Raw genomic sequence first — 18,067 nt, 5'->3', positions numbered from 1 at the left:
TTTGTTTGCTGCCTTTCACAACTTGGGATAGTCGTAAGTGAAGGGTTTGGGACTGTACTTATTGTAGTGCCATGAGCCAATCAAGCGTTGCTGTGATGTAATTTTCTAGTGGTTTTACAGTGATTAGTCACTTGACATTTGTGGCTCAGCCGATTGGCTCTAAAAAAAACATTGTGGATGTGAAACTGAGCGCCCGTGAGAAAAGATGGCAGATTTCAAATAGCATCATTCCAGGGTGTAAATGTAAATGCTAAGAGTAGTTTTCTTTATTATAAATATTCTTTAACCCTCTGGGGTCTGGGGTGTTTTTGGGGTCCTTGAGATGTTCTGACATGCCCTGACATTTGTGCTTTTTTCAGTTGCTTATAAACATATTAATGGCAAAAAAAAAATTACACACTATTTAGCACAAACAGGGCTACCATAATATGTGAGCAACAAGAATGTACATGTCTGCATTTTTGAGAGAATAATGTTTATGCGTGGTTATTGAAAAAACTAAAAACTAAAGTTTCTGAAATAAGGCCACAAAACACATACTAAATATGTGGCAATAAGACTTTTGACTAATGGATTTCATCGCCTAGTGTTTTTTCTTCAAAATGATATGAAAATCATCCTGCCTAATCATCCACAAAAAAACGATACATTGATTTTAGTTTTGTGAAACACTTTTAGTTTGGAAAGCCAATATGCGGATGGGGCGTAAACGCTCCAACAGCATCATGCATATGTAGTAGTTCACACCTGGTGAGACTACGTCCCTGCATACTTAATGAGCCATTTATTCAGGTGACGTGTCACCTATAGCTAACTTAAATATACAAGCTTCATAAAAATGATCATTCTAGGAGAAAATTTCAGATGGCATTTAGAGGCTTTTGCATCTGAACTCTTCATACACACACACATATATATATGCATGCACATACATACTTTATAATCTTTTCAAAACTAGTCAACGTCTTTCAAAACTAAAGTATACATTTTATCATACGTATTTCAAAGTAAAGGATTCATTAGTTAGTTGATGACTTTATTTTTGACAAAACACATACAGTATATATTCCTCATCTCAGTATAGCAATAGAGTTTGCTAAAAGCTGTTCATTCAATACAGCAGTATTTGAAAATCGATCATATTTTGTAAAATTACATTTATATTTGCATTTATGTCAAAACCTAGACACTTTTAAACATCAAAAGGACATTTATTAATATGTATTCGTGTCAAAATGACAAATAAACAGATTTTCCTATTCAATTTTGCATGGAAACGCTTCCAAGACGCTTGCGTGTCGCTGAAAAATAGGCGTCGGTTCTATTTCTAGAATGCACGCGTTTTCCACGCGGCTCGTGCCGCGCCTGAGACGCGCGTCTCACACAGGCAGTGTGCAAACTCTAAACTGTTAACATGGATGGGAGCCGAAATAAAAACGGACACGCCACGCAGCTGAGACGCTTACGCCACGCATCCAGTGTTTCACCGGCCTTATCCAGCGGATGTGGGCGTTTCACAGGTTTGTATGGATCGCCTCACATTTGCGTTTGAATAGCGCGGTCTCCGTAGGCGGAGTCACATTAAAACTTAATTAGCTGAGATGAGAACGACTGACATCTCTCTCTTTACATACATATTATATAAACTGTGAATATTTGTTTTTTATAAAAATTACTTCATTTGAAAGAAGATAATTCAAGCTTCATGCCTGTGTGACTGTATGCCTGTTTGACTGAGTATTCGCTGAGTTACAGTTCATTTTCGGACGCGTTTCAGAATTGACTTCACTGACGGAGAGAACTCGCATCATGTTTATTTTTCTTTATTTGGCGAAAAGCACAACACTTTGTTTTTATTATGAGCATACACAAAAAAAATACACACTAAACAGGATCGATTGATGTATAACACAAGCATATAAGATAAAAATTAATTTTTTTTTTTTTTTTTTTTTTTTGCACTCATACGAAAAAAAACGAGCCTATCGCGCCGGCGCGATAGCCGACCTCAGGGGGTTAATGTTGAATATCCTCAGAAATATGTCAGATTACAGAAGTAAAATAGGTCGCGAACTGCGTTTTGTTTTGACTTTAATGTGGACAATGTAATGATCTTGAATTTGTAAGAATGATTTACACCACACTGTCATTTCTCAGCTCTTCTAAAAACATTTTAAACGCATCCAAAGGTCAGTTGGTTGATCTGAAGGTCATCCGGTGACCTGGTGTGTGTGTGCATACACTAACTTATATGGGTTTGTTATCTAGTATGTCTTTACATCTGCTCTTGTCATAAAGCCAGTTTTCCTCATCCAGGTCTCATGGGGAGCTGGACCAACTGTGCTGGCAACTTACACACTCACACACACACACACACATACACATACTTCCTGCTCTTGCACGCTGTTCCCGTGAGAGCTTGTCTCTCTGCCAGCTCTGGAGGCAGGAAGTGCTTGGCTTCCCCCCATGCTGGCTTTGCCCATGTAGCTCCACGTCCAGGAGTCCATTGTAACAGTCAGAGCAGGGCAGTGACGGGGGGAGGGTTGCTCCAGGAACCAGCGGAAGACGTTCAGCTTATTTAATGAAGGAAGCCAGCCAGCACAACCTGCTTTGTGTGCACTTTCTGACTGTATTTTTTACATTTTTTTATAGTTCATGTATTTATTTTGCTCTGTGTTTCAGGGCTCTGACCCCTCCTCAACACTCACCCTTTCCCACAATCCTCCTCTGTGTTTCCTGGGGATGTGTGCTGGACAGAGAAACACACTTTGACCCAGAAAAGATTTCAGTGTTACCTGAAACTCTAATCGGTGTAAATATGAGGCATATGTGTATTATATTTATTTATATTATACTATTACGTTAAAAATGCAATTTAACATCTGTCATCTTCTATATATTCAGCCAACAGGCGTGATTATCATCTAGTGCAGTTCAGATGTGTAAATCACGTGAAATGTTTAGTTTTATGGTGTTTTCTTAGAGTTTAGATCATTTGGAAAGCTCTGGGGCTTATGTGTGTGGAGACAACGATTGGCCGTGTTCCCTATCAGCCTACAGTTCTAAACCACTGATGTATTTGCTGTTTAAGATGTTATGGAAACGGCCAAATGAAAGCAGAGAAAGAAGCCTCCTAAACTTTGAACCTATTTTGTATCTGATTCACTGTGGTTGGTGGTGATATTTGAATGCACTACTTTTTTTGATAATTTGTTTTTAAATGAGGATTATTTTCTGATTTACAGTCTATATACAGTGAGGAAAATAAGTATTTGAACACCCTGCTATTTTGCAAGTTCTCCCACTTAGAAATCATGGAGGGGTCTGAAATTGTCATCGTAGGTGCATGTCCACTGTGAGAGACATAATCTAAAAAAAAAAAATCCAGAAATCACAATGTATGATTTTTTAACTATTTATTTGTATGATACAGCTGCAAATAAGTATTTGAACACCTGAGAAAATCAATGTTAATATTTGGTACAGTAGCCTTTGTTTGCAATTACAGAGGTCAAATGTTTCCTGTAGTTTTTCACCAGGTTTGCACACACTGCAGGAGGGATTTTGGCCCACTCCTCCACACAGATCTTCTCTAGATCAGTCAGGTTTCTGGGCTGTCGCTGAGAAACACGGAGTTTGAGCTCCCTCCAAAGATTCTTTATTGGGTTTAGGTCTGGAGACTGGCTAGGCCACGCCAGAACCTTGATATGCTTCTTACAGAGCCACTCCTTGGTTATCCTGGCTGTGTGCTTCGGGTCATTGTCATGTTGGAAGACCCAGCCTCATCCTATCTTCAATGCTCTAACTAAGGGAAAGAGGTTGTTCCCCGAAATCTCGCAATACATGGCCCCGGTCATCCTCTCCTTAATACAGTGCAGTCGCCCTGTCCCATGTGCAGAAAAACACCCCCAAAGCATGATGCTACCACCCCCATGCTTCACAGTAGGGATGGTGTTCTTGGGATGGTACTCATCATTCTTCTTCCTCCAAACACGTTTAGTGGAATTATGACCAAAAAGTTCTATTTTGGTCTCATCTGACCACATGACTTTCTCCCATGACTCCTCTGGATCATCCAAATGGTCATTGGCAAACTTAAGACGGGCCTTGACATGTGCTGGTTTAAGCAGGGGAACCTTCCGTGCCATGCATGATTTCAAACCATGACGTCTTAGTGTATTACCAACAGTAACCTTGGAAACGGTGGTCCCAGCTCTTTTCAGGTCATTGACCAGCTCCTCCCGTGTAGTTCTGGGCTGATTTCTCACCTTTCTTAGGATCATTGAGACCCCACGAGGTGAGATCTTGCATGGAGCCCCAGTCCGAGGGAGATTGACAGTCATGTTTAGCTTCTTCCATTTTCTAATGATTGCTCCAACAGTGGACCTTTTTTCACCAAGCTGCTTGGCAATTTCCCCGAAGCCCTTTCCAGCCTTGTGGAGGTGTACAATTTTGTCTCTAGTGTCTTTGGACAGCTCTTTGGTCTTGGCCATGTTAGTAGTTGGATTCTTACTGATTGTATGGGGTGGACAGGTGTCTTTATGCAGCTAACGACCTCAAACAGGTGCATCTAATTTAGGATAATAAATGGAGTGGAGGTGGACATTTTAAAGGCAGACTAACAGGTCTTTGAGGGTCAGAATTCTAGCTGATAGACAGGTGTTCAAATACTTATTTGCAGCTGTATCATACAAATAAATAGTTAAAAAATCATATATTGTGATTTCTGGATTTTTTTTTTTTTAGATTGTCTCTCATAGTGGACATGCACCTACGATGACAATTTCAGACCCCTCCATGATTTCCAAGTGGGAGAACTTGCAAAATAGCAGGGAGTTCAAATACTTATTTTCCTCACTGTATTAAATGTCCAGTTCAAGGTCTTAGTGCTCAATGGACATTCAGATGGACAGAAACAGATATTATGTGGGATTTAAACAGCATGCCTTAATTCAGCTCAATAGTGTCTAGTGCAGCTTATTAGAGAAACCATGTCATATGATCTTAAGGTGGTAAAACTGATTTGTCCAACATGCTAGATGGTTTGTTGATGGTCCAAACTGGTCTAAACTGCTTCTACCAGGTCAAAATTAACCATCTATCCCGGTGCTCTTGAAGTTGAATAGTTTCTCTACCTGTGCCAGAAAATACTTTCTTCTCACTTTGCTGTGGATCAGTTTGTTCTTTCACAAGACATTCATGATCAGATATTTAATATGTTGGCGCATTAAGAAACTAGAAAACCCAGGATTGTATTACTCTTCTTCACAGTGGGAAAGGAGCACCAGAGAGAAATTAACCAGACTGTATTTTTTCTGGAAATATGACCAGCATCAGGTGCTGTTCACAAATGGTATCGCTGACGGTTCTGAGTGATGGAGTCAGGGGATAAGTGCACTGGTAAATCTCTTTACTGGAGGAGTGAGGTTTCTTTCTAAAGAAACTCTGAATAAAACAACAGCTGCAGTGGAAACTTCATCATCATCATTGGAGAGGTCGAATGGGATTGGGAAGAAGGGAAAGTCCGATTCTGGGCAGGTCAATCAAGGCTTGGTGCTTTGGACCAGACTCCCTTGTTGTCAGACTTGAGAGCAAAACTAACACCTAAAGGATTTATTTGTCCCAATGCTGAGTAAATGAACTCATTGACTTAACTAGCTTTAATATAAACCAGGTATTGTCTTTTTCAATGCTGTTACTTAGTAGACTGGCCTGATTCTGTTGTTTTCATGTCAACGCTACAGCTTGCAGAAAAGAAAAATCATATATCACAAAGGATCTTTTTTATGTTCTCAGATTCAAGATCAAATTATTTGTGCTTAACAATTTACGTTGTTTTTATAGCTACAAATTTGACCAATTTGTTTCTGTTTTTATTTATATAAGGACATTTTTGGGTCGGAGCCTTGAAAACTTTTGTTGGTGTAACCTAATGTATTTAGGTTGATTCAGTCATATTAAATTACATTTGACTTGAAAAGTGTATGTTAACCAAAATTATTATTTTTTCTTTCAAAAGGAGAAATAAAATATAAATATTAGATGAAAAACGTAAATTTAAAAAAATGTAAACAATAAAGTATAACTAACCATGACAAATTAACAAATAATATGTGTGTGTAATAAATATGACAAAAAAAGTACAAAAGTACATAACAAAATTACTTAAGCTAAATTTAAAATGAATAAAAATGAATTCAAAATATTAATAAATACTATAATAGTATATAAATAATACTAAAATATCACTGGACCTGAACCAAACTGGTAATGTAGGAGCTACTACATGATAAACATTTTTTGGTTACCTTACAAAGGTTTATTTATTATATTTTTGTATAGGGCAAGTGAAGTCCATTAACTCTTCTGAGCTATGAAAAAGTAACCTTTAAGCAATTAAATTTTACTTTGGGATTTGTTGGTGAGTGTTTGGCCCAAACAAATGCAAAGCAGAAAGCTGCACACTTGTCTTAATGCCTTTTCTTCATGATTTTATGGCAGAAATTTCGAAGAATGATTGATCCCTACAGGGTGCCGCTGACAAACCTCCTCACTTTGCCCGAAATGTTTATGAGATGCAATATCAAGTTTGAAAATGTGTTGTTGTATTTTTTGAACAATGACTTCAGTTTTCCATTTAACAGAATCTCCTGCTAGGCGTGTGAAATGGTTTTGTTTTCACAGAGTTGTGTTTTGGTCCAAAAAAACGTTCCCAGTTTTGATGACATACACACGTGTTGGCTGTGGAGTCTTATTTAACAGCTCTGACAGTTATAATTTGTGCTTGAGCTCTGTTTTGTCAGGATTCGGGACTTTGGCTGTTAGTAGGAGAACCTCAGAACCAGCTGTGAAACTGAGACTCTGCTACACGTGAGGAAACGGATCACTTCTTCTCTGTCTCTCTCACACGTCCATGGCAGCCAAGCTCTGGTTGGTGGATTTCAATTAAGCCAAATCACAGAAAACCAACTAACTGTTACAAATACATGTTTAGTTCTCTCAAACTTGGCACTTCTGTTTTGCTTGACTAGCAACCAGCATAATCTGCTTGTCAATCAGTGATGAAATGAAATCATTTACTCACTCTCATGTCCATTCAAACATGTATGACTTTCTTTTTTTCTGTGGAGCACAGAAGAAGATATTTTGTAAAATGTCTTGTTTTTGTCCATACAATGAAAGTCAATGTGGTCCAATGTTTTTACCAATATCTTCTCCCTTTAAGACTAGCACTAAACCGGCACTAACCAGAATAAACCGACCTGGACCGCCATTTTTCTTGTCTCTTTAAGCAGGGATATAAGACTGCTGCAATCTGATGTGCATGACGGATGTGGCATTGGACATTTCCAATAAAACAGATATTGGACCAGTCATTGCTGGATTTTAAAGAGCTTGTCTATTCTTGGTGGCATAAAAGGGATGAAAAGCTAAATATTTTTTTTTCTTCTAAATTCTGGCTTGACTTTTTACCTCCTATTTTACTTGAGCTCTAGAAAGGGTGAAGACAATTTAAGAAAAGACAGTGGAGGTTATCAGCAAGGAGATTTGCACGTTCAGATTGAATTGATTACCCGGAGAAGGTTTCCCTTTTATCTTCAAAGTAAAGTGGCACTTAGAATTTGAATTAAGTTTGCTGGCCATTCTAACCCCAAAACAGCTTTGTGACTTTAACTTTGAGATAGCCCTTATCGATGTACCTCTTTCTCAGTGATTTATGTCAGTGGCTGCTCTCGGTTTAGTGGCAATTTTCCTGGTGCATTCTCTGGAGATAGTTCGCAGGAAAGTATTTGGTGGCTGATAAGATAGTGTTGTAAAGGCGGCCTGCTCCACAGATAAGGACCATTACAGTTATTTGTTGAAAGACAAAGCCTCTCGCTGTCCGACAGACCCGTGAAAGCTGCTCAGTGAAAGCGGCTGGCCACTGAAACCTCTCTGATGCGGCTGTAATTGTCTCCCGAGCTGAGCAGCACAAACATGGAGAACGGTCCTTAACCCTTCTCACGGGAGGTGAAATGAGAGTGTCTTTGCTGTAGGCTCTTTGTGACACTACATTTCTCTTTGTTTTGTTGAGGTTATTGTTGCTCATTCTTTGCTTTTTTTGCTTTTTTCAATTTCTGCCATCTGTCAACCATCCCTTATGTCGCTCCAAACCCGTAAGATGTTTGTTCATTTTTGAATTACAAATGAAGATATTTTTAATGAAATCTGAGGGATTTCTGTCCCTCCATTGACAGTCTATACACAGCTACCACTTTGACGCTTTAAAAAGATCGTAAAACTAATCCATATGAATTGAGCGGTCTAGTCTAAATTTTCTGAAGAGACTCAATTGCTTTATATGATGAACAGATTTAAGTCTTTTATTCACATATTAACATTGATCAGCGAACATAAACAGAAGCTTAACCCTACTAGCTTTACGTGTGAGAACAAACCTCTTGTAGAAGCACAAACGTCCTGTGTAACACGAGAATGAACCTCATAGGTCCTTGTGGAAGCTCAAACGTGCTACGTAACAAACAAGAATGAATCTCATTGGTTCTCGCACGTCAAGCAATCATGATTGAGCTTCCCTTTACCATAACTGTTGTGTGTGTTGATCAAAAATTAAATGTTCTTTAGAATTTGTATTAAGTTTGCTGGCCATTCTGACCCCAAAAACAGCTTTTTTTTAAAGAACTTTTTGAAGCATCAAAGTGATAGTTGCGTAGCTGCCAATGGAGGGACAGAAAGCTCTCAGATTTCATTAAAAATATCTTCATTGGTGTTCTGAAGATGAACGAAAGTCTTACGGGTTTGGAACGACATGAGGGTGAGTAATTGATGACATAATAAAAATGTTTGGGTGAACTATCCCTTTAAGTGTTAATCATTTCCATTGTTTATTAAGTTTTAATACATAATTATGTCTTCAAAAAAACAACAACGTTGACAGTTTTACAGTTAAAGTTGACATGCCAATCTTTGTAGGGCAAATGCTGTAATGCTGATCTTTCCACAAATCCAAAAGTTATAGAAAATAAAGACTAATTGCTAGCTAGCTTTTGCTTTCCTCAAAATGTGCATATTTTCTAATACATCAAAGAGAAGCAGAGGGCAAAAATGCATTGCATGATGAAAAGAAAATAATTAAACAAATTAAAATGACTGTAAAAGTTAGTATCAACTACTATTTGTGTTGGTAATTTTTTGCACATATATGAAGAATACAAATGGCACTTGTTTTGTAGAATGGGACTTTTGGGATTTCAATAGTTCTTCCTCACTTTCTCAGCTCTTTCCTGCTTTATTCTCTCCTTCACTTCTGCTGTTTTTATTCAGCACCACAGGCTCTGTATGTACCGCAATCAGAAGATATTCTCACAAAAAATATTTTATAATTCAGTTTTTACTCATTCATTCAGTGATAAGTTCCCTCCAGTTAATTAGAATCTTATGGAGGGATTAAAGCTTGCAATTATTATTATTATCTACAGAGAATTCATAATTAATGGAAGTATATGGAAATGTCAATGAGGATCCTGGAATTAAGCCAGAGACCATTTCCTAGTCAGCATCGGTTAGCAAAATTTCAACATAGAAAATGGTTTTCAGGTTTAATTTGGCCTTTGACATGAAATGCTGTTGTTTCGCAACAATGCACTTTTATTAAAGTGAAGTAACATTTTATTCAGGTTTGAAGAAAAGCTGGCGAGATGCATATCTGACTGGTTGGACTTCAGTGCCGTATTCTTAGACTAACAATCAAAGAGAGATCTGATCTGACTTACAAAGCCTATGGCTTTAGTTCCATACACTACATTAACCAGTTCTTTCATTAACCACAATACATTAACATTTTCTGCATCTGAATTGATACAAATCTCAGCTCACCAGCCGCAATAGCTGGTAAAACCAGAATTTTTACAGCTATTGTGTGTAGTAGCAGGCAAAAATATTTTCCCATCCTGGTCCCATGGCTTTTCCGATTAATATAATTGACTCAAAAATGCTTTCTGGAAGTGATTTGCTTGTTGACAGCAAGTAGCTTTTCTGTGGATTTTTTTTAAACTTAATTTTGTGTAATAAATCTGTTGCATTATTTTATAATCATCTCTCTTTTTGAGTAATTATATGTGGATTTTGTATGTAAAACCAAAAGTGTCTCAAGGAAAGCCCTGCTTATATAAGTGCATATTTATCAGCCAGACCAACATGAAATATACAGATTCTTTTGAGCTAAAAATGCAAAAAAGAGCTTTACTTCCATGAATTAGCAGCGTTATCAAGATGGCTTTAGACAAATTTTCTATAAAAAAAAAAAAATAAAAAAATGTACCACTGACCATAGAAGCGGTTTGCTCATTTTGTAGAGGAGTTTATTGACATATCTTCATAATTCTCATAAAAAAAAAACGAATTTGGTACCGGTCACCAATTTTGAATCGGCTCGTTCTGTAGAAACCAGGAAGATCAGAATTTTCCATAATGTCTCTTAATGACCTAAAATGTTTAAATCAGGGCTTGATCAGGTGACCTGACATGAACATTGCCTTATTCCCATCCATAGATAGATGATGTTACTGCTAATTGTATCTTTTAACAGGCAGTTCTGCTCTCACTCCAGGAATGACCCACAGTGTAAAATATGATATCCCATTATCTTAACTGCATAATGTGTTTCTTTTTATCCACATAGTGCTTTGGCAGGAGGGATGGGGAATTACAAACTTGGTGCAGAGAGGATGTTTTCTGAACCCTGAAATTAAGACTGCCAAACTGTATGTGAAACGTTCCTGTAAATTGTAAACTCACGCTTGTACATCTCTGCTATTGCTATTAGGACTAAGCTCTGCCATCTGTGTAGTGTTTTACAGCAAATGCATTTGAGTTTATTGATTTGTAGTCTGGAGTGTATCAAAGATAAAATAAAAAAAAGTAGGTGTATAATGCATTTGAGATGTTTGGAGACTCTTTGGTGAGTCATTTCTGTTGTGCAGTACTGTTTGACCTCAAATCAATAAGCTTGTGTAGTAATTTTTGGAAGGTAAACAGACTTTCAGAAATATGTTAGCTCTTGTGATTAACAGTTAACATACTTTAGGTAAATTTGGGTGTTTTCTAACTAACACATTTTGATAGTTTGCTGATTTCTGCGATTTTTAACAAACAGGATGAAATTAGGAAAACAGATTAGATAATATCATAAAATATTAAAGAATTCCTCAAATACATTACTTATATTCACTGATGTTAGTGCTTTGTTACTGTTAGTGCTTCCTGGAGGATGATGTCACTCAGGAATTGACTTTTGTTTACTAAAGGAATGTTACAAAAGACGGGATGGAAGGTGGGATTGCAAACATAGAAAAACACCCATAAACTGTTTATGAATTAAAACAATATTCCCAGCAAAACATTGAAAAACATTCACTAGAAAAATTATTAAACACCTGTAATATTTCTTTACACACACACACACACATACACACACATATACATATACTTAAATAGTTTAATATTTCAAGATTTCAGAAAATATAATATTTCATAAAGTGCAATAACAGGAAGTTTTTCTTGTTTTTGGCATGGAAAGGCTGGTGGATGTCAATCATACTTTAGAGATGGAATATTCCAATACAAGGCCGAAGCCGGCTCTGAGACTGACACTGATTTACTGAACACACAAGCACACGCAAGCGCTCACAAAGGATTGATTGGTGGATTTGACCTTCATCCAGCATAAGCAAACTCGTGCGCACACAGTCTATCGGCATTGTGATTACTCACTCATGCTGGCAGCGGTGGGGTCTTGATAGCTAAACTCCTCCCCGGCTATTGCGCTTGAGATTTTATCTCTTGGATGCCCATGGAACTAGACACCACGCTAAAACCATCATCATCACACTCTTAAGACACTAGTTTTCCCTTAAGAGTTAGCTTTAAACATAATAACATGATGCAGAGGATTTTCTTAACAGCAAGTGTTCAGGTTTCATTATCTCAGATGGTGCCTGTAGGACAGAAAGGGTGTAAAAAGATTAAGGAGTTTTTTGTTTGGGTTGCAGGGGTTTGTCTAGGACACACACTTACTTTTAATGCAGATGAGACTCGATTTTGAGTCAGTTTATCTTTTAAAGAATGTCTTTAATGGACTCTGAATGTGCGATTTAATTGCTGCAGGTCGCTAAATCGCTGTTCTTTTGGTCACTGGTAGCTGTTGCTAGTAGACTGCAGTGCTCAAGGGTCTCGAGATGAATCAGTTGAGCATAATGACTAGAAAGTGAAGCTCATATAACTAGTCAGATGTTATGGTCAACTAACTAGTTAATGTGGATAGTTTCATTTATATTCATTTAGTTTTTCTATTTTACTATTAGACAGTTCATAACATATAACAAAACATAACATCATATCATGTATCGTATTGTGTGACGTGACGTAACTTACTTACGTAAATTACTTCTGTGCCAGAGAAATGTTGCCCTGATTACAAAAATAAGTTATATCAAATAAATCGAAAGGAAAATTTCAAAAAGGTAGTTTGTCTGTGGCTTAATTGCTTTAAAGAGTAACAGTTTTAGAGTAGCTTCCCCAACACTGGTGTGAACGCCCATTGAATAGAGTTTGGTGTTTAGTCTCCTGAAAAATGAATTTGTTATTCTTTGTGTGTTTTGCAGCCCTAGTGAGAGATCCCAGTCAGAGCATCATGTCATTTATAAACTGATGAAGGGAATCCACAGTCTGACCTCACAGCTGGGCTCGCAGGAGCTGAAACAGATTAGTACCGTCACCACCGTTGAGACCTGGGACCGCGGACAGATCAGTGAGATATACACACACACACACACAGTCACACTCTTAAAGTGCATACACTCTGAAAGCATTGGTACTCCTAAAAATGAACATTCATCATCATTTACTCACCAACATATTGTTAAAAATTTGACTTTTTTACAAAATAACGATTTGTACGAATTTTTTAAAGAATATCCTGGCCGTTATTTTCAAGTATAATAGAAGGACAAAAGAGCACCAAAAAGTTATCATAAAAGTGGTTCATTTGATCCATGCACTATATTCAGAGTCTTCTGAACTCATCCAATAGCTTTGTGTGAAAAACCATTTAAAATTTAAGTAGTTATTGCTTAGTATGTATTGTAAAATAATAACCCATAAGACTTGGTATAACACATGAACTAATGCTTTAAGAGTGTAGTAAATCACATGGCTGTTTGACAGGGATTGACTTAGTCTCATCTGGAGATGATTTAATCTATCATTTTCATCCACCATTTGTGCTTTTGTACAATGACAGATGGGAAATTTACCACCCTCATTTTATAAATGAATTGTGCATCTTTAGAAGTTTTCCTTTTTCTAGCTCAGCATGTTTTTTTTTTTTTAGATTCAGAACAGTTTATCCATGATATATATAGGCTTCATAAACAGTATTACCACACTGGCTTCTTCGGATGCAGAGCCTTGCAAAACATTTGGCTTTGAAATCACTCTCCAAAGAAGATTCTCTCTTTCAAATCTGTTAGTTTTATATATTATATATTAGTGGCCTCATGCAACACGATCTATCAAGACAAATCGAACACATCTTTCATCGACATCATCATTCAGTCTTGCCTTTGAATATTGTCAAGTGTTTGGATGCGTTTCTAAAAGGTTGAGAGCCCAGCCGCATGCTTGATTTTTCTATCGATGTGTCCATTCGTCTGCTAATCTGTGCTCAATAACAGCCACATGTTCCTTCAAGGCCACTAAGCAAAAACATAAAGGAAAGACAATTTGATGCAAGTATGAATTCGTGCCTCCACTCTGATGGTTACCATTTTGCAAACGTCTGGTGTTTTGGAGATGGAGATTTCTTTATTGATTCGTCTGGAGTGGTGGTAATGGCTGTGGCGTGTTGTATGTCACAGATGGAGGGGGGAAGGGCTTCGTTATGGATGCAAGTTTTAGCTGTAGATGATTACAGAGCATAAACACTGTGATTTGCTGTTGATAGACGTCTGCGCCAGGCTGAAAAGTTTGCGTGTGAAGAGTGAGAGATTTCTCTGTCTGTTTTTCGTATATTGAGGGTTTGCTTTCATAGAGCAGGTTTTCATCTCATTCAGATCTTTGTGTCAAGGTGATTTATTTGTCTTAAAATATAGATAGATGACTGAAGGATATGAAAACTGCTCATTCCATAGTGTCTGTATATATTCCTCAAAATAATTTTGAGGTTTTCGCGGATTTGTGTTTTTATAGTTTGCACGGAGATGATAATGTATCGTTTTCAAAAGTTTGCATTTTCAGGCCCACAAAACGCCATTGTCTCATAAATGAACGGCCAAGACGCATAAAAAGTTTTCTCTTTTTAGTTGATAACTGTGTCGTGTAAATGGCCCCTAAATTTGAAATTCACTGCAACAGCAGCAGAGAGAATTGCTCATTTAAATGCAGTTGTTTGGGTTTATTTCACAAAGTTGAATGCAAGAAAACTTTCAGAACCCATCAGCCAGCATCCATTTTTACATTTACTCATTTTTTTAGGATGAGGCCGGCTCTAAGCGACTGTATGACATATCTCTATTGTTGTTTTCCGTTCTGAATCATTGTAGTTTGTGGAATCTTATTCTACACTATTTCTGCACATAACAGATACAGTGATAAGATTCAGTCAGCCTCTTGCCCGCCTGCATAATAGCGTAAAGTGTTTTGACCCAAAACAGCTGAACCGTAACGGTTGAGTGGAGAGTTTTCAAATTGAGTATGTTGTCTTCTACCTTATTTATCTCTCCTTTTTTCTTTCTGTTTACAGTTTTCGGACATAATGGACTTTGCCTCATTCTGAAGGGCTCAGTGAAACCGTTCAGGCATGAAACCATTAAAGAGGATTGGGTAGCCTCTATGGTAGAAAATTACACTACTTGGCTGTCAGTTGTTAAGTTTAAATTGGCCCTCTGCTTTACCTTACCTTAAAAACATTACCATGCATACCTTGGCAATTGTTGCTGACCACCTTATTCTCTGACATTCTTTTGCTTTTTTTTAATCTACAGCCGTGGCCAAAAGTATTGGCAGTGACATCAGTTTTGTGTTTTGCGAAGTTTGCTGCTTCAGTATTCGTAGATTATTTTTCACATGTTTGTAATATTTACTGGAAAACAATGATAAGGATTTCATAGGTTTTAAATGCTTTTATTGGCAAAAACATTCAATATATGCAAAGAGTCAATATTTACAGTGTTGACCCTTCTTCATAACCTCTGCAATTTGTTCTGGAATACTGGATATCAGATTCTAGGAAAATCCTGACTGATGGTGATCCATTCTTCCCCTAATTAGTTCTTAGAGTTGGTCACAATTTGTGGACTTCTGGTTGTCCACTCGCCTTTTGAGTATTGACCACAGGTTCTCTATGGGATTAAGATCTGGAGATTTGCCTGGCCACAGATCCAAAATATCAATGTAATGATCTCTGAGCCACTTCATTATCACTCTTGCCTTGTGACATGGTGCTCCATCATGCTGGAAAATGCACGGATCATCACCAAATTGATCCTGGATAGATCTGAGAATTCGCTCTTGCAGGACGTTTTGATACCATTCTTTATTCCTGGCAGTGGGCATAATTGTGAGAGAGGCCACTGTCTTGGATTGAAAGCAACCCCACACATGGATGGTCTTAGGATGCTTCACTGTTGGCACGACACAGGACTAATGGTAGCGTCCACCTTTTCTCCTCCAAAAGTTTCAAATATCCCCAAAAGTTGGAAGGGGGCTTCAACAGAGAAAATAACTTTGTCTTCTGCAGTCCAATCCTTGTACTTCCTGCTGAATTTCAGACTGTTCTTGATTTTTTTGGAGAGAAGTGGCTTTATTGCTGCCCTTCTTGACACCAGGTCGTTGTCCAAAAGTCTTGGCCTCACTGTGTGTGCAGATTCACTCACACACACCTGCTGCCAATATTGACCAAGCTCTGCAGTGGTGGTGACACAATTCCTTAGCTGACTCCTCAGGAGACAGTCCTGATGCTTGCTAGACACTATGGGATGTCCTGAAGCCTTCTTCACTGCAGTTGAACCTCTCTCCTTGAAGTTCTTGATTATCCGGCAAATGGTTCTTTCAGGTGCAATATTCTTTGCTGCAATTTCCTAGCATGTAAGATGCAAAGTGATTATGACTGAACATCTTTCTTTGGAAGTAACCATTGCTAACAAGAGCACAATGATTGGAAGCACTTCTTCTCTCCTTTTATAGCAGTCGGTCTGCTCTTATAATCCAATCACTTTCCTCATCATCCAATCATGATATGATTTGGGTTAGAAAATTTTTTTTTTTTTTTTTTTGGCCAATGAAGCTTTTTGCAATTTTTAAAATGCATCTGATCACTCTGCACAATAATCTAGAAACAATGTGAATCAACACCACAATAACCGAAGCAGAAAACTTTGCGAAACACAAAATTTAGGTCACTACCAGTACTTTTGGCCTTGGCTGTACAGTTTAAGGTCTGTTCACACCAAGAATGAAAACTATAATGATAACTATACGGTATTCACATCCACTCCAACGGATGAAAACGTTATGTTTAGCGTGCTGCAATTGAAAGTTTGCAGTGCACACTTTCAAATTGAATGAATTTTGATTTGGCTGTCAATGTTTTTATCGTTCATCAGCTGGACAAAAAAACATCCCTTTATTACAAAATTGTGATTCCTTTGGATTGACTTGGTAAATTAATATAATTTCAGTTAACGTTAATTTTTACATAGTGGTCACAGTTGTTCGCAATTGGCCTACCTTAATTAAGAATATTGTGGAATAGTTATGTATAAAGTAGTTAAGTGCGCAATTCAACAATTTCTTTAAAGAAAACTAGAAGAAATCATTCATTCTAATGTGACCGTTTGTTCCATCCCACATAAGAATATAAATATCTATTCAAGTATTGCATCCAGTAGTGAAGCTGGCCAAATCTAGAAACAGTAACTAAACTGGTGCAGGGTCAATTAAATAAATAAGCAAATAATGTCCCTGAGTTCTATCCTCTTGTACAACGTTTTGTAAAGCTTTTCATACAGTGTACTGGATTTGGTCTAGATTGCAGTGGGAGGTTCTTTTGGATCCTGTGAACCTGCAAATGCTATAGATGGAGATGCCAACATGCAGTGTGTCCTGACACTGGAGACCTGCGAGATTCTCAAAATATCTCGCTCTGGATACGAGAAAGTAAAAAAGGTGCTGCAGCGGGATACCTAATATAACACAAAAGACTAATGTCCTTTGATAATTATAAGCTAGGGATGTACTGATATTTTACATTAGCTATGTGTTTTTGATATGTTATTGCTGAGAAATAAAGATTACATTTCACATTATTGTTTTGTAAAAATGTAAAAAAAATATTATGTAAAAATAGGGCAAATGGCCATGCACAATTAAATATCCAATTACAGATATTATCCAATACCAGTAAATTAAAAAAATCTCTAATACCGGCCAATAACCGATATGGTACAGATATATTGTACATCCCTAGCTACTGTATGTTTTCTAAAATTGTACCATCAATGGCCCTGTTTACACCTGGTATTAGGTTGCGTTTCGGTGGATCGGATCACAAGTGGATGACTCTAAATACAGGTGAAAAACAGTCGAAAACGCATTCGACCAGATTGCTTTTGTAGTGTAACGGCCACATGAAGACCAGTTTGGTTTGAAGTCGAAAAACGTACCAAGCACAATGTTCTCTCACCATTCCTGATCACACACTCACAGCGTTCGGCATGGTCCTGCGGCTGTCAGAGCAGAAACAAACGCTTCTGCTCTCCATATTTTTTCTTGTCGTCTCCGGTCACGTTCAGATGTTAATTGCGTGAACTTACTTCGTGCATTAGATCAAAAGATCTGAAAAAGCCCATAGATTAACCTGCCCATAAACACTTCCCTCTGAGAAATCAGAACAGTGGTTGAAAGTGGACAAAAGAGACGGATTTAAACACCAGGTGTAAATGGGACTGTCTCCCTTATCTGCTGGTGATTCGATCGACCAAAATGCATCTTAATACCAGGTGTAAAGAGC

The 18,067-nt window shown here is 37.6% G+C and overlaps 1 protein-coding gene across 1 annotated transcript in view; it reads left to right on the top strand.

Annotated features, from left to right (window-relative positions):
* cnbd1 (cyclic nucleotide binding domain containing 1) overlaps nucleotides 1-18,067 on the top strand; it is a 39,396-nt gene that overhangs the window by 7,044 nt on the left and 14,285 nt on the right. Inside the window, 3 exon segments of the mRNA XM_079863339.1 lie at nucleotides 12,663-12,808; nucleotides 14,801-14,892; nucleotides 17,086-17,223. Of these exon segments, the coding sequence (XP_079719465.1) occupies nucleotides 12,663-12,808; nucleotides 14,801-14,892; nucleotides 17,086-17,223 (376 nt within the window).

Source organism: Squalius cephalus (assembly GCF_949319135.1).
Source record: "Squalius cephalus genome assembly, chromosome: 25".
NCBI classification, from domain to species: domain Eukaryota; kingdom Metazoa; phylum Chordata; class Actinopteri; order Cypriniformes; family Leuciscidae; genus Squalius; species Squalius cephalus.
Note: the sequence above shows the minus strand (reverse complement) of the source record. Positions and strands in the feature narration are given on the sequence as shown.